The sequence below is a fragment of the Ostrinia furnacalis genome, unplaced genomic scaffold, assembly GCF_004193835.3.
Source record: "Ostrinia furnacalis isolate ACB-3 unplaced genomic scaffold, ASM419383v2 OfSCF3542, whole genome shotgun sequence".
Lineage (NCBI taxonomy): Eukaryota > Metazoa > Arthropoda > Insecta > Lepidoptera > Crambidae > Ostrinia > Ostrinia furnacalis.
Window position 1 is genome coordinate 442358 of NW_021133781.1, and position 22296 is coordinate 464653.

Here is a 22296-nt window from a genome sequence, read left to right on the forward strand (position 1 = left end):
GTCTTTTGTATAGAGATTGACAGATTTTTGACACTATAGTTTTTTTAAGTAAGATAGTGCAACCCAGCCTTAGAAGCCTTTCAATTCGCTCAATGCTAAATCTTTCTTTTTAGATATGCTTAGGCATCGTTAATAGTTTTAAGTTACGATAATTTACTCGTAAGTAGGTACACACTATTTATCAACTGTCGGATATTTATTTTTATTGGCAGGATCCATAATTTTATTATAATCCGATGTTATAAGTAAGATAATTTTATCCAATATCATGGCAAGGCCGCGGGCGCAGCTTATTATTAGAACTCGAAATATTTGAGTATACGTTTTAAAATTTGAAAACGCGATCTTTTACGAGTGCCCCAAAGTCAAAGGAGTAATTTTGCAAACAATTATTCATTACGCCTACGCAGAGCCGTGGTATCAAAATAGTGCTTATCATTTCGTCTGGCTGTTTGTAAGAGTTTGCGTCAAATAACAAGATTGTTGTTATTTAGTAAAGTGAAATTTTCATAATTTATTATCATGACTACAGGGTAGGTTCACGTAAATAACTTACAGTAAAAGATTCGTAGTACCTACCTACTAAAATATTTATTAGTGATTTTAAATGTCGAGTGTTTTTCTTTGCTAATGTCAACAAAATGGTCTTCAAATTATTCCAAAATTCAAATTACCAGAAACTTTTCTTTATGGTTGAAACCATTAAGGTCACCCTGTATTTTCAGGCTCTGAAACCCCCAAATCTTGTCTTGAAAATTCTGAGGCTCATTATTTTAATAAGAAAATTGTGAATAATTACCTAGTTTTGTTTTAGATGAAAATTAAAAATAACAGTTTGAGCGCCACCAAGCCCACCATTGCTTACTTACTAGTGCCCGTACAATAGTGATGGGAAAACAAAAGTATCTTAACTATTATTATTAACTTTTAACAATGTATTCGTAGTCAAATTCTACAGCCAGTTACGTTACCATTTTTAGATTGTGGTATGATAAGTAGGTTGTCTATGATTGTTTTGAGTGTGCTCTAGGATACATCAAACAATGGTTTTTTTTTATGTCACAGGAGGCAAAAATTAGAAGAATATTAGACAATGAAGTCGCAATGTCCTAATCAGACTCAGAACCACTAGATCCACAAATCCGATCAACCGCAGATCTTTTTAAAGAGTTCGAAAGTAACCACGTCTTTTTCTTAAGAGTCCAACACTAACCACGTGTGATTAATAGCTGGTATTCCAGTCGTAACTCCTCACCGCACGTAAAAACAAATGGCCGCGGTCCGATGGCGGCGTTTCATCGCGGCAATATCGTGCGGTAAACACTCGCGGTGGGTGGCTGACTGATTGTGGCCTCTATCTGGGTTTAACCTCAATAAGGGCCTTGGAGAGACCAGAAAAAGTGTACAACGGGCGTTCCCTTAGGCCAGACACACACTATTAGAGTAGGCGCACTCCGTTGATTTTTAATTGGCCGATAGTTGTGCCCGATTTTAAATTGTATGAAGAATCGGCCAAATCGAATCGGCGTAGTGTGCGCACTCTCATACATGCCCATACTGATCAACTGCCCGACTAAACTATCGGCCGACGAAAAATCAACGGTGTGCGCCTACTCTTAGTATTGCGGTGCATATAGGAAGTTCATCAGTCGTATTCGATGACTACGGGATGCAGCTACGACTAATGACAAGGCACAGGACACTGAATAACTTTTCATTTAGTCCACTTCAGGAGCATGACTCCCTTTTGCATACAATCCTCACGCTGGTTGGCCAGATAGGTTGGTGGAAAGACCTTATGTTCGCTTATTTATCCCATATTATGTTATCTTTTATTGAACTGAATCCAAAGTACCCCAAACCTAGCTTTTTCCTTGAAAACGAGTTAGTTTATTGTATACCTATCTCTTCTATAGATATAACATTGTACCTTTTTACTGACTTAGGTATATCGTTATTAAAATGCTCTTTAACAGATATCTGGGGGCACGGCAGTGCCCCCACCAAGTCGAGCAAAAAAGCGGCACGGCCGTACCATCCTTTTCTCGAAGCAATTCAGGCCATTTTCGACCGCCTNAAAATCTGCCTCACCTTTCGTGCACTGACTATCTATCTAGGTTTTATTAATCTAAGGGGATAATCGATCATAGGCCACATGATGAAGTATATCTAGAAATTTCATTTTACTATCACATAAATAAGTACACATGAAGTTTTGCAACACAATTATTTAGCTATAAATAGAGAATAACATTATATCAACCTTTTTTTAATTAAAATAATAGGCGAATTTCCCGCGTGTTCTCAAAAAAGGAATTGACAGTTCTTCAGTGTTACTAATCTAAAAAAAAAAAACTACCAAATTGCGTTTCGTTTTACGCAATTCGTGATTTTATACAAAATGGAAGTTCCGATCAAAGTCATCCCGTGATTCAAAGTAACCCCATTCTACTGTACTTACAAAAACTTGTCATTGTTAACCCAGATTGGAGCATCTAACTTCTAAAGCTACCTCAGCATGCCAGTTTCTGCAATGTGAACGCGGCCTTTGCTGTATACATAGACGATTATAAACGATTTTCGGGAAGTCGAGACACCGTCTGGTGATGGAGGCAATTCTGTTAGCGTCTGTGATTATGTCTGCAGTTGTTGCCGATGCGATCATCGCTTCGAAGAGCCAACCTTGTTTGAGGTCAGACGTGGCAGTTTCGACTATTATTCTTCTTCTTTCTTTGCCTGGCCCATTCCCATTTTATTTCGCAGTTTCGACTATTATTGTCGCGTGGTATTAAAGGGATTTGGTAGTTGGACTCCTGAATCAAAGGTTCTATTTCAAAATTTCTGTGCCTTAATTAGGTAGTAACGACAACATTGAGCTGCACCACCTAACTTTAACCGTAACTCTCACGATATTGGGTCTTTTGTATAGAGATTGACAGATTTTTGACACTTGTTATAGTTTATGTAAGATGGTGCAACCCAGCCTTAGAAGCCTTTCAATTCGCTCAATGCTGAATCCTTCTTTTTAGATATGTTTAGGCATCGTTAATAGTTTTAAGTTACGATAATTTACTCGTAAGTAGGTACACACTATTTATCAACTATCGGATTTTATTGGCAGGATTCACAATTTTATTATAATCCGATGTTATAAGTACGATAATTTTTATCCAATATCATGGCAAGGCCGCGGGCGCAGCTTATTATTAGAACTCGAAATATTTGAGTATACGTTTTAAAATTTGAAAACGAGATCTTTTACGAGTGCCCCAAAGTCAAAGGAGTAATTTTGCAAACAATTATTCATTACGCCCACGCAGAGCCGCGGTATCAAAATAGTGCTTATCATTTCGTCTGGCTGTTTGTAAGAGTTTGCGTCAAATAACAAGATTGTTGTTATTTAGTGAATAAAATTGTCATAATTTATTATCATGACTACAGGGTAGGTTCACGTAAATTGAACTTACAGTAAAAGATTCGTAGTACTAAAATATTTATTACTGATTTTGGATTTCGAGTGTTTTTCATTGCTAATGTCAACATAATGGTCTTCAAATTATTCCAAAATTCTAATTAGGTACCAGAAACTTTTCTTTATAGGTTCAAACCATTAATTAAGGTCACCCTGTATTTTCAGTGGGCTGAGTGTGAGTTTAAAAAATGTATGAAAATTTTAGTTTTTGAACGTTTCCCGCTAGGGGCGCTGTACAATCCGTCATACATTTAATGTCATTTTTTGACGCGCTCGCTAGTGAGCGCGTTAGATGTAAACTCGCACTAGGCCCTCTGGTTCTGAAACTCTAATCTAGTCTTGAAAAGAATTTATTGTACTTAGAATTTGTACTTACATTATTAAAATAATTTAGATTAAGCTTAATTAATTAATATTATGTATAATGTTGCAATGCCCTCACAGGGCTCATGTTCTGGGACTATTTTATTTTTAATACCTTGTTTGTAGGTACCACATGAAGCAATAAAGATATTATGATTATGATTATGAAATTCTGAGGCTCATTATTTTAAAAAGAAAACTGTGAATAATTACCTAGTTTTGTTTTAGATGAAAATTAAAAATAACAGTTTTAACGCCACCATTGCTTACTCGTTCCCCAAAATAGGGATGGGAAAACAAAAATATCTTAAATATGTATTATTAGTAACTTATAACATGTTTTCGTAGTCAAATTTTAAAGCCAGCTAGTTACCATCTTTAGATTGTGGTATGATAAGTAGGTTATCCATGATTATTTTGAGTGTGCTTTAAGAAACATCAAACAATGGTTAGCTAGAAGAATATGACTATGAATTTGCAATGCCCGAATCAACCTCTGAACCACTAGGTCCACAGCCAGCCAACCGTAGATCTTTCTACGCAAAAGAGTCCAAAACTAACCACGTCTTTTTCTAAAGAGTCCAACACTAACCACGTGTGATTAATAGCTGGTATTCCAGTCGTAACTCCTCACCGCACGTAAAAACAAATGGCCGCGGTCCGATGGCGGCGTTTCATCGCGGCAATATCGTGCGGTAAACACTCGCGGTGGGTGGCTGACTGATTGTGGCCTCTATCTGGGTTTAACCTCAATAAGGACCTTGTAGAGACCAGAAAAAGTGTACAGCGGGCGTTCCCTTAGGCCAGACACACACTATTATTATTGCGGTGCATCGGAAGTTCATCAGTCGTATTCGATGACTAAGGGATGCAGCTACGACTAATGACAAGGCTCAGGACACTGAATAGCTTATAATTTAGTCCACTACAGGAGCATGACTCCCTTTTGCATACAATCCTCACGCTGGTTGGCCAGATAGGTTGATAGAAAGACCTTATGTTCGCTTATTTATCCCATATTATGTTATCATTTATTGAACTGAATCCAAAGTACCCCAAACCTAGCTTTTTCCTTGAAAACGAGTTAGTTTATTGTATACCTATCTCTTCTATAGATATAACATTGTACCTATTTACTGACTTAGGTATATCGTTATTAAAATGCTCTTTAACAGATATAGAATTTACTGCACAGTACACCGACAACTGCAAAACCAGTCTATCTATGATTAAACTTTGTTGCCATGATATCATCTACGAAATATTAAAATACGATTGTTAAATAAAACTCGCACGACGCAGTCTCGTTTGTTTACACTGTTCGATATAAATTTACAAAGTTTCAGTTTTATATTGAACGCGAGCCAATTTTGAGTGGCTGTATCGGCTTTTCCTTATCATCTGGTTTGTTGTCTTGTAGATAATTTTGTTAGTAGGCTAAGGTTGGAAAAAATACATTTAGCGAATTTTCACGTGATAGGATTTTCCCTGTTTATAAGTAATTTAAAATAATAGAGACAGTCTTGTAACATCCCGCGTAGAATATTTAGATTTACTTATATCATGAATCATTAACAATAAAGATTCTTCATGATTTCTATCAATGAAATTCAGCTCGTTTTTAAAATAAAAAGTAGGTAGGTACTTTGATTTCTTTTAGCGATATACTTATAAGTCTCCCCTATTAATTATGTCTGAATAAACTCAGAACAAATGATAAATAATTGGGCATTTCCTTATCCAAAAGGAAATGATTCTATTCAGGAAGAAATGATTCTACTGTACTACTACTACTATTTAACAAATAGACATTCCTCAACTTGCCTTTATTCATGCTCTTAAATGAACGACTGAACCACGAGGTATTCGGACTCAAAATGGGGCAAAGACTATGACTGAGCGTACTCGTATATTCCACAGCTATTCAAGATTGTTTCAAGTCTGAATTAACCTGCTCTACCTGAATAGAAGTCAGCAGTCTTATTAACGACTTACAACTCATGCTTAACGGTATCTCCATTATCAGTTGATCACTTCAATCTTGCGTCACGCGAAATGAAATCAAACGTGCGCACGCAGTCTAAAAGCATCCCACCTTTACTCCATTGTGCGTGCTGGGAATAGCGCGCTCGGAATAGCCCGACCTTTATACAAACTGAGATTTCTAAACGTGGCTCATCTCAGCATATACTTAGTGTTGCTAGGCCATAGTATGTTAGGCTCGAGGAGGTGCTATAGCGTCCACTAGTGCTACACTAGGGTTAAGAAGAGAGACCTGCGGGTTTCTTATAATAAGAAACCCGCAATGCAAACCAATTGTCAGGTCTAAAGTTTGTGTTCTTTAAGAGGTAGTGTATTAGAGTTATGGATTATCTTATTAATTCCCTAATTACTTACAATGATGTCTTTGAGCCTGCCTCCCCTACCCTTTTTGCCTTGTAGCCAGCATATCGTCCATTTGCCTGTGATAAATCAGAGAGGGTCGTACCCCTGCAGTGGAGGCTACGAGGGCTGCACTAAAAGTATCGGGAATGGAATATTTCNTACCAAGTCCAGGCCAGGAAATCTTTAACGTTTTACATAAATATATTGACTTGGCCATCGCATGAAAACACGTGAAAATTAAATTATTTAGTGCGATGGCCAAGTCAATAATTTATGTAAAACGTTGAAGATTTCCTGGCCTGGACTTGGTATTACATGGATCTCACAACTTTTTACCGTAGAACAACTGAGTTGCGAGACTTGGTTTTTTTGACAAGTATTGTTTTTGATGGGATAGAATTTACTGCACAGTACACCGACAACTGCAAAACCAGTCTCTCTATGATTAAACTTTGTTGCCATGATATCATCTATGAAATATTAAAATACGATTGTTAAATAAAACTCGCACGACGCAGTCTCGTTTGTTTACACTGTTCGATATAAATTTACAAAGTTTCAGTTTTATATTGAACGCGAGCCAATTTTGAGTGGCTGATTCGGCTTTTCCTTATCATCTGGTTTGTTGTCTTGTAGATAATTTTGTTAGTAGGCTAAGGTTGGAAAAATACATTTAGCGAATTTTCACGTGAAAGGATTTTCCCTGTTTATAAGTAATTTAAAATAATAGAGACAGTCTTGAACTTCCTATCGACAATAATGAATTATAGTAAGAATGTAAGAATGATTCTTCATCATATCTCTCATCTTTTGATTTCAGCTCGGTTTATAAAAATACTTGGGAGTTCTTTTAGCGATGTAATAATTTAGTTAAAATTCAAAAATGTCTGTGTAATCTCAGCACAAATGGTAATAATTAGGCATTTCCCTTATCCAAGACACATCCTAGAAATTATTATGGCGATAGTATTAAACAAATAGACATTCCATAACTTGCCTATACTCACGCCCTTAAATGAACGACTGAACCACGAGGTGTTTGGACTCAAAATGGGGCAAAGACTATGACTGAGCGTACTCGTATATTCCACAGCTATTCAAGATTGTTTCAAGTCTGAATTAACCTGCTCTACCTGAACAGAAGTCAGCAGTCTTATTAATGACTTACAGCTCATGCTTAACGGTATCTCCATTATCAGTTGATCACTTCAATCTTGCGTCACGCGAAATGAAATCAAACGTGCGCACGCAGTCTAAAAGCATCCCACCTTTACTCCATTGTGCGTGCTGGGAATAGAGCGCTCGGAATAGCCCGACCTTTATACAAACTGAGATTTCTAAACGTGGCTCATCTCAGCATATACTTAGTGTTGCTATGCCATAGTATGTTAGGCTCGATGTGCCATAGTAGCGTCCACTAGTGCTACACTAGGGTTAAGAAGAGAGACCTTATAATAAGAAACCCGCAATGCAAACCAATTGTCAGGTCTAAAGTTTGTGTTCTTTAAGAAGTAGTGTATTAGAGTTATGGATTATCTGATTAATTCCCTAATTACTTACAATGATGTCTTTGAGCCTGCCTTCCCTACCCTTCTTGCCTTGTAGCCAGCATATCGTCCATTTGCCTCTGATAAATCAGAGAGGGCCGTACTCCTGCAGTGGAGGCTAAATGATGATGTGCTTATTTTGATGGGATTCCCCAGTCCTGGCCAGCATGAGGAGTGCAAGTTAAATCCTCACTTTTCCTTTGGCAAAGAAAGGCTAATGCCCGTTTTCAATATCAATCCCTAATTTTTAAGTGACCCCTATGAAAACAAAATTCCTGTTATGTGTTACCATAGGGGTCACTTAAAAATTAGGGGTTGATGGTGAAAACGAGCATAAATGACAGTATTGCCACAGAATAATAATAATTATAGTATTGCCTTTAGTAGAGACTAAATGGCCCGGAACTATTGCCACCTCTCGTTTCTACCGCTGCAACTCCTGTGTAGCCAGGATCTGCAGCTAAAGACTAAATGGCCTGATATGACGATTCCCTTCTTCCAGAGTCGACCGGTGGCAGCGTGTTCGGCGTGCCGCTCGCGCAGTGCGTGGAAACGGAGCGGGCGCTGCGGCGGCAACAGCACGGCGGCTCCCGCGCCTCGCTGGCATCGCTGGGCGCGCTCGAGAAGGGCGACGATGTGAGTGCAAAATAACACCTATCATATCTACATTCTTCTACAACCACACCTGTACTCTAAGTCTGAACCATCTCAGAATTCCCACCTAACTGACAAGAAGAAGATCTACAGTCTGTACACGGTGACGATCTTAGTCCAACAATGTCGGGGTTGAACTGGCCGATTCGAGATCCGAAGAACGCTGGTTCGAACCTCGCCTCTTTTCCTCTTGGACACTTTTGAGTACCAACGTGGCAAAAGCGCGAGTAGTAAAGGGTGCGAAACAACGAATGCTCGATGTTCTATTACAAGTCTATACCCACGTTAAAGATTGGGATTGCGAAATGTGTGTTCTGTTTCAAAACTTAACTAAGCTGACGAAACAGTCCTTTTTTGATCTTCATTAGGTTTATGTAAGTAGATGTGCCTTGCTACTACTAAACTTTAGAATTACTAAAATGTGGTAATTTTGCGATTTGCAAATGGATAGATTGATAAAATAGAGATGCTCCAGAGCATTACTTAATAGCTCATAATATGAAGTTCATAGCGTAGACTCCGATTTTTGATAAGAAGTACTAGATCCCCTCTTATCTATTTAAAAGTTGAAATACGAAGCTGTGACTCATCGAAAGTTTGCGCGTAACAATACGGCTGAAATTCAACAATGTGTCCCACAAACAAACTGAAATATAATTAATTTCCGCAATTAATCCGCCGTTTCGAGCGATTTGCCGTGATTTATCAAGTGCACGCGTAGACAAGCGTCACGGCGCTCCTAAAATAAATTCGCTATCAATAGAGGTTTTGATGAATCGAAATCTTTTGCTGTGTCAATTGTATCCATTTATCAGCTATTTTTTTCTGTAACTAGTGTTGTTGGGGGAATGGACCAGTTTTTCTAGATCTCTCGAGCTGATTTTAAAAATTGCATTGCAATATTGGTGTAGAGTTATTTACAGAGCCATTTATTTGTTTGTATGAGTTGTTGTCAAGATTGTTTTTCATAACTAATTAGATTTTTTAATTTGAATTCTATAACAGCCTCCATGTGCAGTATTTATCCTCGAAGAAATGTCTATAATTAAAATAAAATAAAATAAAGACTTCTGCTTGACCCTCGGCGATATTTAGAAATCTCGAAACAAGGGATCAGCATCATCTTCAGTGATCATTGACCCCCCATTAGGGAATCCCTAATAATTTAGTTTGGGTCGAGCTTGAAAGCTTCCAAACTGGAAACCATCACGAAATTATTTAGCAGGGGTACTCTAATTCGTGAATAAAGCTCGTCTATCTATCCAACGGTATTTTTTCTAGTCCCACACTCACAAAAAAGTTGATGCAATAGCGAAAACTAGAAAATATTTCTAGTTGCAGCGGGTCTCGTGTAGCTGGTCGCGCGATGCGAGAGTTTGGCATTCGGCATTTGAGCAGTCAGAAATAGTTCGCGCTGTCGGCCAAGAGTTGACGTGGCGCGCACCTGGGTCTGTCCACCAGGGGGCGTTGGTACCCTGGCTGAAGGGGACTTGGGGTATCCCTGTATGAGGACAGTGTAGTAAATTAATTTGATGATGTGGAAGGCATATTAAGCTGTAGATCTGATGAAGCCTTTCTGACTCTCATGGTTGCTCACCATGTTACTGATCACACGAAGATTAAGCAGTCTGGTGATAATGATCTCTTGTATTAATGAAAATTGGTTAATATTATGTACAGTTTATATTCAAGAGCATGTAAAATAATTTTAACTTTCACTGTAGCTACTGATCACACGAAGCTGTAGCTGTCTGGTAATAATGATCTCTTAAGGACATTGGTCAGTACAGATTATGTATGTAGAGTTTTTAGACAAAAGCATGTAAAATCACTTAATTTTTACAATCTATCATCGTGATAGGCATTATTTACTTAAGTTTATCACAGATTTTATGTAATCAGTCAATCAGTGAGGCTTTTAGGTGATTTCCAAAGATAATCAGAATTTTGAAGGTTTAATCACAAAGCTTTTTATATGTCCAGACAAATCCTTCTAGTTAAGTTTTATTTAGTAACAACTCATACCCGCTGAAAACTACTCTGAAAAAGTAATGACATACCCCCCAAACAATGTTGCCAGCGAAAAGTAAAACATTCTTGTTTACGCGCCGCTTCCTGCGCGAGCGCAGCGGTTGCATTGGTTATTTTGTTGTTGTCACGTGCGTTAAATGGCGGGCGATGATGAAATTGTAAATCGCTGAGTATTTCTCAGCCGTGTAAACTAAGATTAGGTGCTATGTTTAGTGACACTAACTAATTTGTTTCTAACTGAAACTAACGTTCTTCCTGAAAGCCAATCACTTGATTATGTCTTATTAATTTAGTCGTAAATTACTGCAAACTGTATTATTGTTTTAGTTAAAAAGTGTTAAGTACAGTAACGCAACTGAAAACAATGTAGCCGTCCCACTGCAGGGCACAAGCTTTTACCTTTTGCCGTTGTGATGTGGCTAGAATGAAGTATGTGTTAATCAGCACCAGCCAATATGTTGTCCCAAGGAAGAGGTGGTAGAGCAAGCTAATTGAGATGTGACATGATATGCATGCTCTGAAAAGGGCTTAATACGAGTAGTAGTACCCATAGGAATTATTATAATCTACAATATACGACCCAGACTAGACGCACCTTAGACGTCTCAAATGACCACGTGGGTGCGCGGGCGCATCGTTTCGTTTGACAGCCATCAGCGAGTCAATAAAACTGAGTGATGGTGCTCATGTGATGTATTAGAGTAAGGTGAATGGATGCAACAAATGCTTTTGTTGTTGTATGACATTGACTAACCAGTGGCTACCTTAGGTTCTTATGCGGGTACTCCGTTGCTATGGTTGCCTATTATAGTTTTAACAACAGCTGGCATGAATCTAAGAAATAACAAACCATGAGCTGCATTTTAATGCTTCTTATTACCTACATTCTTATTTATTCAAGGATAGTACACAGCACAATATCAATATCATTATCTTATTACCTTCCTTCTCTGATACCTTACCACACTTTCTATACGAGCTGTCAAAACGTAACTCTACCATTATCCATAGCATACTTATTTCAAGTGGGATTGCTGCAGAAATCTCCATTGCAACTCTTCAGCTCTCTGAAACACACGGCTGAACCATTTAAGAACCTAGTAAGGGACATGTTTTCAGATTTTCGTTTTTTATCATAAAGCTACATAATATTAAGGTACCTACCGAATACAAAGACAGAAATTGCGATCAAACAACTAGAAGCCTAAAAGGCAAGGGACTCCAAACCTAGTAACTACACCACAAACCCAATTTGACCATTTTAAAAAACTAGTAAGTAACATAAACCATTTCGAAACCTAGTAAGTGCATGAACATACTAGGTTTTATAATGGTCAATGTGCCTTACTGGGAAATGAAAATACGTGTCCACCCCCCTACCGACCATCACAAACCTAGCATCACTGGCAACACACACTGATCAAAGACTTTTGTCTTGAGACACTGCGGTATTTCGGACGTGAGAATATCGCGAAGCTTCCCGAACGCTGCCCAGCCGAGTTGGATTCGACGATTGACCTCTTTCTCGAAGTTGGACCTACCTAACTGGACTGTTTGTGCCAGCTATACATAATTGTCAACAACTTCGAGTAAAGTGTCTCCAACCTTCAGAGGAGTGGGTACAACACGGGCATTTGACATGATTTTTATCTTGTCCATGTTCATTTTAAGACCCACTTGTTGAGAGGCTCTACTGAGGCCATCGAGCATTGTGCTTAGATCCTCTACGGTCTCAGCCATGACTACGATATCGTTCGCGAAACGAAGGTGGGTGATATTTATGCCGAATCCGCTCCAGTCCAGAAGCTTGAAAACATCTTCCAGGGCGGTGGTGAATAGTTTCGGACGTAGACATGGCTCAGAAGTGAGATAGTTTTTCAAGATTTTGTCGTCTTTTTTGAAGAAGAGTATCACCACACTTCTGTGCCATGCCATAGGCGTTTTTCCCTCGAGCTCTATCCTTTCAGAAGCTCAGCCGTGATTCCATCATCACCCGGTGCCTTGTTGTTTTTCAGCTGTTTGAGAGCCATTCTAATCTCGTACAGACTGATGTCCGGGATATCTTCGATGTAGTGTCGGGTCAATCTAGCTCTTGGCTCTCCGGCTAGATTTGTGACAGGTGTACATACAATCGTAGTTGTCCGTAGAACTTCTCAACCTCTTCCAATAACTCAGGCCACAACGAGATGTCTCTGCCATCCTCGGTCTTCAGCTTGGTCAGTTGGCTTTGGCCAACAGACAGATCCCTTGCGAACACTTTAGAGCCTGGTAATTTGGTACGCTCAATCGCCTCTTTAATACGATCTGTATTAAATTGGCGTAGGTCGTGGGTCAAAGACTTGGAGATCTGTCTGTTAAGATGCCGATACTGAGCAGCATCTTCAGAGGATTGCAGAACCAAGTTCCGTCTCTCTTCCATAAGTTTATTGGTGAGGTCAGAGATCTTTTTGGTTCCTTTTGAACGACGGGTTTTAAAGAACTTAAACCCAGTCGTTTTGACAATTTCCACGAACCTGTCATTGTATCCGTCCACATTTTCACAGTCTCCTAGGCATTCGAAACAATTTTGCAACTCGAGCTGAAAGGTTTCGGGGTTTTGGAGTTGGATGGGCGCTGGGTGGAGCGTAGACTTCATCAGTCGACGCCTCTCCAGCTTGGGTCTGATATTCAATGTGCCTCTTACCATTCGGTGATCACTTCCTGTTTTGACCGACCTATGGTAAGATTGAAATGGACCCTGACCCCAATAACCATTTTAAAACCTAGTAAGTACGCTCATACTAGGTTTGGATTCTGGTTTTTTCGAAGTAAAAAAAAAAAGAAAACCATTTGAGTGTTAGTAAGGGCCATAAAACTTGCTATTTAAAAGTTAATTAATTAATTTATTGTAAAATATATAGTTAAATTATTAAGCTTCAAAATAAACATCAAAAAGTTTTCAAAAGTTTGAGTATACCAGTATGGTAAACGAAAATGTGTTTTTTCGCGCTCCTGTAAAATTTACTCCGCTGCTCTTACTAGGTTCTTAAATGGTTCAGCCGCACAGATGAACTCAAAAATATTTCAGTTTCATAACAGTGCACGCGGGGAACAGCTGGCAAAATCCGTTTAAAAACGCTATAAATTGTCCGTTGCGACACAACGCACGCGCATCAGGGCCGATGGGTCGCGCTGACGTTGTCAGACGTCACGGTGACGTCACTGGTGTCAGGTTACGGGATAGGGATGCCCGGGATTGTATCGGTTATGGAGTCAGAAAACCAGGTGTGTTGACTTTCTAAGTAATTTGTTGTAAGTTTTTACCAAATTACCAGTACCAGTCAATGATGACTAGAAAACACTGATAAAGACTGTTCTATCAATTGCAATTAAAGTGGAACATTTATCTCTTCATCCCATAAACCCGACCCCCATTACTGAAAACTGGCGTTGAAGAAAGGGTTATCACTTCTTCTCTACATCTTTTTAAATGTTTCCGGATCAATTTCCACAGCTTGTTGCTGTCACTTCGGGCTATTTATGACCAGGTGCTACTTCCAGCTGCTTCGCAGGTCCAATTTGTATGCAGTCAACTACAATGTTGCTGATCAGTTTTTCTAGATATTCTACGAGTAACTACATGCCATGTTAAGGTCAAATTAAGTTGATAAAGTTATGAAAATATGGTGAAAATTCTGTAAAGAAATCGGTAACACAGCGCATCCCTACCTGCGGCCTTCCCGTATTCATTAAGGCCGGATAATTTTATCGCATGACGCGCTCGATATCTCTATCGCTCCGAAATCAACCGGTAATCGTTCGAAGAGGGCTTAGAAGCGGTTACTGGGTTGTACACCAGTCAAGGTGGACGCAGTAAGCTCGTCTCCATAACCAATTCCATCTAAAGAAGATTCAGTCCCTTACAGCTACAGTACCGAAATTAACATTAACACCTTTAGACAACTCTTCAAATTCAGCCTTAATATGGCCATCTTACCCTTCTTTAAATTGGCTGTCTTTGAAAGTGCTATTCACCAACTTAAGATATGAGTTCTGCCCCAGCAGTAGAGTAGATTCCAAGTCATTTCACGTAGGACCGATGTGCCTGCCTCAGCGAAACACAACCCTCTTTGTGGGGTGATTACTCCTACTTATTGGAGAACAAGTCTGATAAGACCATAGGGATATTCCAACAGAGTAACAATGACACTCTTTTACGATATGAGAAACTATGTATACCTTCGTAAAAACCTAAAAAATATTATAATGGGCCTTATAAAGTGTTTTAGCTAGCACACAGATCTGCATCTGTAATGTATTTACTTCTTCACCAGCAAATACTGCTTTGTGGCTTTCTTATGATATTCCGGCATGTTTTTTCTCCCATTTCTGAAACCCCAATATCTGAACACATCTGCCAAGCAATGACTTCGTCAGAAGATTTACAGCTCGTAAAGTTTTAACGTGTATCTACAAATCAACGGCTGCCCGCTCGTTATAACGTTTATTTGTATATCAACGGATGCAATTTAGTTAATTGTTTTGTGGGTTTTCCAATTATAATACCTTTTCATCTTAATTATATTTGTACAAGATTGTTATTTGTATTTGAAATATTATACGAGTACGTGTATCGTGTATGCTTGCTGACAGTAGTGACTGAGTTTGTTGCGCAGTTTCTTCTCAGCACTGGCCCATTTGTGGTGTTAGAGTTGGGACGTGTAAAAGTGCTCTTTGGGAGCCTACTTTCATAAATAAACAAATTGATTTAGTTATTTATCTAAGAGACAACTATAGAAATTGATAGAAACAAAATTATAAGTATCTCACACCACAATTTCATGTAAAATGTTGCCACTGGCTCGCGCTGTAAAAAATTATCAAATTGAATGTAGAGCCAAGCTTAACTCTACACGCCCTAACTCTACACCTTAGTAATGATTATTGTGCATACTGCATAGGTATACAAATACTTTTATTTCTAGCCCCGACTATTTAAGAATGAAGCAGTTCCGCATGTTTTCCAGAGCGAGTCCTGCGACTCCGGCGACTGGGGGTGGTCAGGGCTGGAGGAGGCGGGGGGCGGCGGGCCGAAGGTGCCCGCGCTGATCTCCGCCTGCCTGGCGCACCTGAGGAGGGTGGGGCTCCACACGCAAGGACTCTTCAGGGTCTCGGCCTCCAAGAAGAGAGTTAGACAGGTGAGCTGTAGCTGTAAATACATAAGAGTGGGACACAGAACCTCCTCAGTAAAAGTATGAATAGTCTTCTAGTGACCCCTCGCGGTTGTGTAGCAGCAGGCCTGTTCATCTCCGCGAGTTTACATCGAAAACAAAACACGCACGATGGCCCACCTACAGGATACCTACTATTCGACAAGGCCTCACATACGAGCGAACATTGACTCACGCACTCGTATTCTTGTGTATGATGGAAGAAAATAAAGAAAACGGTGTACTAGAATACTGTGCAGTATTTAACTGCCTAAATAATAATAAAAACACAGAATGTACTTTTTTAAGTTGCCTCAAGACACTGAGAGGTAAATAAGTAGTTAATATTATTCATGATAATTCGGCGCAGTGCCGATCACTGACGTTTTTCAACAAAATGGTGCTTGACTCTTGAGACAGGCTAAATTACACCATATTGTTAATGACATTAATGACATTGGTAGCAGTATCAGTTGTATTGGAAGACAGGATCAAAAAAAGTCAGATGAAAAGTTGTGAACTACACATGAAGGATGGGGGAGAGAAAGAAAAGATAGGTGTTAGTATGGAGCGAAATTAAAAAATCTAAGACATGAGATCGAAGATGTTTAGTTAGTCTTAAGATGCACTCGTATATTAGGCACAGAATTTATGGAAAAAATCTCGTAGGTTAGGCTATTAGAAAATAACCTAAATGTCCTCCTTGCCTATTTCGACGCAGCTAGTTACATTGAAACAGTCTAAACATAAAAGCAGTTGCTATGACAGAAAGGAGCTCAGAAATCCAAGATCCGTACTTATACCACCGCGGAAAACATTGACAGCCGAAATTAGATGTTTTCCCAAACGAATCGGCCGAGCAGTTGACCCAGAATTGGAAACAAACCTCTGACGTGGGCTGGCAAGTTCTGGCAACACTGTAGCGAGGTTTGGGAAACATCGCCCGTTTATTGTTGATCGCACGTTCGCTGTGGTTTGGATATAAAGTGTGTTTACTTTACACGACATGAAAAAGCATACGTTTTAGGCATCTATAAAATGTAGGTATGTAATACTCACTTACGAAGACAAACCCGCGTATTTTTACAAGCTTTTTATTACTTTCACATGTCTGGTGTCTGTCGTCAAATCTTGCAACTTAAAATTGACCCACTTCCCGGTTTCCTATTGAGCTGAAATTTTGCATACATGTGTAAGTCCGATGACAATGCAATATTATGGTACCATTGAGCTGGTCTGATGATGGAGTCGGGAGGTGGCCATAGGAACTCCTAAACAAAACGGCGGAAACTCATAGAGTTTGGGTTCGTTGGATTTGTCTTTTCGAGCACTTTAGTGTTAGATAACGTCCAGGGTCCTGAGATTAAGATATAACTAAAAAGTGTAAAATAAAATTATAATAAAAATAAACTTTTTTAAAAACAAGCTTTTATTCTGAATTTCGAAAGCTTGTAGCGCAAACAGAGAAAAAGAGGAATAAATTCCATGCGCGATACAAACTTTCGAAATTCAGAATAAAAGCTTGTTTTTAAAAAAGTTTATTTTTATTATAAAAAACAAAAATTGTGTCCAAAATTTTTGACTTTATCGATCGATATCTCGATAACGATGCATGATACGCTAAAAATGGTTCGGGCGTTATTGTAGAGCACAAAGAAAGCTACAAAAAGTGTCCTACAAAAATTTTCGAATCTCATCGGATAGCCGAGTTATTGCCGAAAAACAAATTTTAAGCGTTTTCCAAGATGGCGGCGAAAGCTCCTAGGAAAGCTTGGTCGACAATCTCAAGTTAAGCTTTTCTAGGTATCCCCTACAACATATTAAAAAATTAGAAGCGCAAATTCATTTTCTTTTATTTGCCTTTTTTTCGGACGAAATGACTGGACTATAGCGCAAACAGAGAAAAAGAGGAATAAATTCCATGCGCGATACAAACTTTCGAAATTCAGAATAAAAGCTTGTTTTTAAAAAAGTTTATTTTTATTATATTTACTCATCGTAATTGACTTGCTAAGTTACCATCGTGTTGTTCCCATCTAAGTTTACTTTCAATAACATTCAGCATTTAATACCTCGTAGTTTCCGAAACCGTTTATACACCTTCCACAAGGTAAGGCCTTTACTTTCCCCAAAAATTTCCACAATAACTGGTCCAGCGCTGCCCGTATCTATGTGCTTCCCGCGACCTTCGCCAGGTCGTCAGTTCACCAGTTCAAGTGAGAGGCGAGAACTCCTTATTTTCGTTTTTTCATAACTTCTTTAACAAAATTTGCCGTGTTCGTTTCCAGCTACGGGAAGATTGGGAGCGGGGCCAGGAGGCGGCGCTGGACACGGCGGTGTGCCCGCACGACGTGGCCACGCTTCTCAAGGAGTTCCTGCGGGATCTGCCCGACCCGCTTCTCTGCAGGGACTTGTACTCTGCCTTCCTTAATACACAGAGTAAGTGAGATCTTGTACTTTTTAATCAAAAGAAATAAGCTCAAGGCGCTGGACGTAGTGGTGGTGCCCACACGATATAGTCACGTTGCTCAAGGAGTTCCTGCGGGATCTACCGGACCAGCTATTTTGCAGGGACTTGTACTCTGCTTTCTTTAATACACAGAGTGGGTTAGATCTTTTACTTTTTAATCAAAAGAAACTGCTTAAGGCGCTGGACGTAGTGGTGTGCCCACACGATATAGTCACGCTTCTCAAGGAGTTCCTGCGGGATCTACCGGACCAGCTATTTTGCAGGGACTTGTACTCTGCTTGCTTTAATACACAGAGTAAGTGAGATCTTGTACTTTTTAATCAAAAGAAATAAGCTCAAGGCGCTGGACGTAGTGGTGGTGCCCACACGATATAGTCACGTTGCTCAAGGAGTTCCTGCGGGATCTACCGGACCCGCTCCTCTGCAGGGACTTGTACTCTGCCTTCCTTAATACACAGAGTGAGTTAGATCTTGTACCTTTTAATCAAAAGAATCTGCTTAAGGCGCTGGACGTAGTGGTGTGCCCACACGATATAGTCACGCTGCTCAAGGAGTTCCTGCGGGATCTACCGGACCAGCTATTTTGCAGGGACTTGTACTCTGCTTTCTTTAATACACAGAGTGGGTTAGATCTTATACTTTTTAATCAAAAGAAACTGCTTAAGGCGCTGGACGTAGTGGTGGTGCCCGCACGACATAGTCGCGTTGCTCAAGGAGTTCCTGCGGGATCTACCGAACCAGCTATTTTGCAGGGACTTGTACTCTGCTTTCTTTAATACACAGAGTGAGTTAGAGCTTAAATACTTTTTATTTACGGGACTATTCCCACCACTCTTACTCCTGTGTAGCCAAGATAAAAACCCAACCAGTGAAAGTCAAGTTTGTCCTTTTTCATTTACGACAAAATACTACTCAAGATTTCCACAAGCAAGTGACGGTTAAAGTTTTGAAACCTTGAATCGGTATTGCTGAATATCCTATAGCCACACTTTATAAGATAATTTTGAGCATTGGTTATTAACATGAATGGTTTTATGCACCCTTCGTGACATAGGATGTTTTTCATACCAGATAATCACTTTAAAATTGCATTGTTGAAATGTTAATCACATAAAGACAATCCTTTGGTGCTCTAGGACACAAGCGAAATAAACGTGATTAACCCAGTGACAATCATGTAAGTATCATGAGCAGTTCATTACTTTTAATCATTGGTTCCAAAGTGGGGGGCGCGCCCCCCGCAAAGATCTTTAAAGGGGAGCCTTGTAAGAAACCTGCGACCGCTGAGAGAATGCATTCCAGACTGCTCGATACGACCATTAGATAATCTTGACTGGAGGAGGGGGGCGCGGATTTTTTTGCATGGTCGAAAGGGGGCGCGTCTCAAATAAGTTTGGGAACCAATGCTTTAAATAAACAGCTTTAGTATAAGTCCAAACTAAATAGAAGTTGCCTACGCTCCTTAGTCACAGCTCTGATCCAGTAGTGAAACCAGCTTCAATATCCTTCCAGAAATCCGCAACCGCAGACTCCAGTGGGAAGCGCTGCGACTAATCGTGCAGCTGCTGCCAGCGGCGCACCGCGACACGCTGCACGCGCTGCTGTCGTTCCTAGCGCAGCTCGCGGCGCACGCGGACGACGCGGCGCAGCCCGGCAACAAGATGGACGCCGCTAACCTCGCCACCGTGTTCGCGCCCAATATCCTGCATAAAAACAAGCCCAACGAGCCCGCCAAGTGAGTCCCGAGTGTTTTCTTTTGCCAAGCCAACCTTATAATATTTATCATGGTATAAGATCCTGCACAAGAGGAAGCGCAAAGAACCCATGAGGAAATCGCTAGTGTGCTCTCAAGCGCTGGCAAGGCAACAAGATGGACGCTACCAACTTCTTCACCGTGTTCGCGCCCAATATCCTGCACAAGAATAAGCCTAACGAGCCCGCCAAGTGAGTCCCGAGTGCTTTCTTTGAGTGAAATCTCTTGAGTGCTCTCAAGCGCTGGTAAAGCAACAAGATGGACGCTACCAACTATGTCACTGTGTTCGCGCCCAATATCCTGCACAAAAATAAACCTAACGACCCCGCCAAGTGAGTCCCTAAGTCCTTGGACCTTTTTATCTTTTTTACATGCAGACATGTTTTGCACATGCTCCAGGCTACGGAGACAGCCAGGGGTAATGTGGGACTCTCCACCAGAGAGGCGGGGCCTACCCACTAAAACCACATGGTAACCACTACCAGCGCGATATGAGGTGCACACAGGGCTTACCACGCGCATATGCCGTATCTGGCTCTCTTCAAAGCAGCTTTGCTGAGGACCTCCTCCCCCCGGAGGATGACCCTGAGGCTCAGGGTCCAATGTGTGCTCCCGAGTACTAGCGGTAACAACTCGCAGGCCGATGGTACATATCCGGCTCGAAGGACCATGTTGAAATATTCCTGAAATTAAGTTTCTAGTGAAGCGGTGTCGCAACTGCTACGGTCATTTTATAATGGGACCTCACCCAGCCAGCATGTTATAATCCACGGTGACGAAGGCCATGGCTCTAGTAGACTCTTAACTTTTTCTTTCTTTTTCCAGTGCAGAGCAGCTGTCAGAGCGCGCAGACGTGATCAACGTAGTGCGACAACTGGTGGAGCGGCAGACGGAGCTGTGGACGTTACCAGGAGAGCTTCTACATGAAGCGTATATCCACATGTCGCATACCGCGCCGGCGCATCTGGACTCGCTGTTATTGCGGAGAGCAGAGTGAGTTCAAATTCAAATTGATTTATTTTGCAAGTAGACTTTTAAAATGCCTTTTTACACTTCCCAGTATTTAAAAACAGTACTTTAAAAACACCACTGCCGCGAGACCACAAATTAGCCAGTGTTGAGACGAAGCAGTGTTAGTAGTAAGTATTTGAAACGGTTCTATAAAGTAAAGGGTAATAAGTTGTTATAAGTTTGTCATAAGTTTGTAACGGTAGACTTTTAAGAAATCATTTATGTCGTAGAAGTTTAAAAGAACTTAGATCATGATGTTGTAGAAATCCGTGGGGAGGCCATTGTCTAGCAGTGGACGATCTTTGGTTGAAACAAACTAACTTTGACTCGACTCTGATAGCAATGGGTTGCATTGGGATCTTTTGAACTACCCTTTCTAATACTAATTTTACTATTTATGTATGTTTATCTAGACAATTTTATGGAGCTTACTATTTTATTTCTTTTACCAATGGTCCGTGACCCTCACTCGGTATGGGGCACACTGAAAACCAGCGCCGTGGCCTTCGTCACCGTGGGCCACGGCATATAATAATAATAATAATAATAAATCGTTTATTTGCTCAGAAACATGGTAACAAAATATGCTGAGTGGGGTCCCGTAGCAGTGGGCATCTTGTTGGTGGATGGGTGGCACTGCTCAGTTTACTCTTGTTTTTATTTATTTTTTTCTTATTCCATTATTATGTGCCACTGTCATGTCTATGTAATTGCCTGTATTTGTGTGATGTCCATTGTAATAAATGTTTCTTTCTTTCTTTCTTTCCTTGTTCCCTGTCATCCACAAAAAGTTTATCCATTAGAGGAAAAAAGATTGACATCGATTTTATAATCTTTGTTTTCGGAGCTTTTGTCTCCAGACACAACAGCTTCATCAATTCAAGTTAGTAATTATGGCTCTTCGGATGCTCTCTTGTTTGCCTCTTGATATATTTTCTTGAACACCCTGTATAATTCAACGGTTCCAGATGTGCGCCCGAGCCCGCTTCAGTATCGCTAAGCGGCGGCGGCCCGGCCGGCGGCGGGCGGCGCGTGTGGCCTCGCGAGATGTTCACGCACGGCGCCGCTGCCACCGGCGGCCCGGGCAACGTGGAATCGTCCAGGTAAACGATATCTGATAGTGACTGTGCTTCTAATAACTCCTGGTCTATTGCTTTATCTATACCAGTCTTTCCCAAAGTGGGCGATAACGCCCCCTTGTGGGCGCTGCAGGCTTAAAGGGGGGCGGTAAGAGACCCAGAAAAAAAATCAGGACGTTGTGTAGAGGCTTGGGAGGCGTCATCTACTAGGAGGACTCTTAGACACCGACTGAGCTCGACTCTTGACTACAAAAATGAGGGGCGCTAAAAATAATTTATTCTCAAAGTGGGCAGTAGACTAAATAAGTTTGGGAACCGCTGGTCTATACTAATATCTACACT

The 22296-nt window shown here is 40.4% G+C and overlaps 1 protein-coding gene across 1 annotated transcript in view; it reads left to right on the forward strand.

The window, feature by feature from the left end:
* The window catches only part of RhoGAP102A (Rho GTPase activating protein at 102A), a gene marked incomplete at its 3' end in the record, with an annotated part of 55730 nt that extends 33752 nt beyond the window's left edge, over nucleotides 1-21978 (forward strand). The window contains exons 4-9 of the mRNA XM_028311691.1: nucleotides 8270-8403; nucleotides 15459-15629; nucleotides 17930-18080; nucleotides 19624-19846; nucleotides 20690-20857; nucleotides 21844-21978. Coding sequence (XP_028167492.1) covers nucleotides 8270-8403; nucleotides 15459-15629; nucleotides 17930-18080; nucleotides 19624-19846; nucleotides 20690-20857; nucleotides 21844-21978 — 982 coding nt within the window. The remainder of the gene's footprint in view (nucleotides 1-8269; nucleotides 8404-15458; nucleotides 15630-17929; nucleotides 18081-19623; nucleotides 19847-20689; nucleotides 20858-21843) is intronic.
* Between the last annotated feature and the right edge of the window lie 318 nt (nucleotides 21979-22296).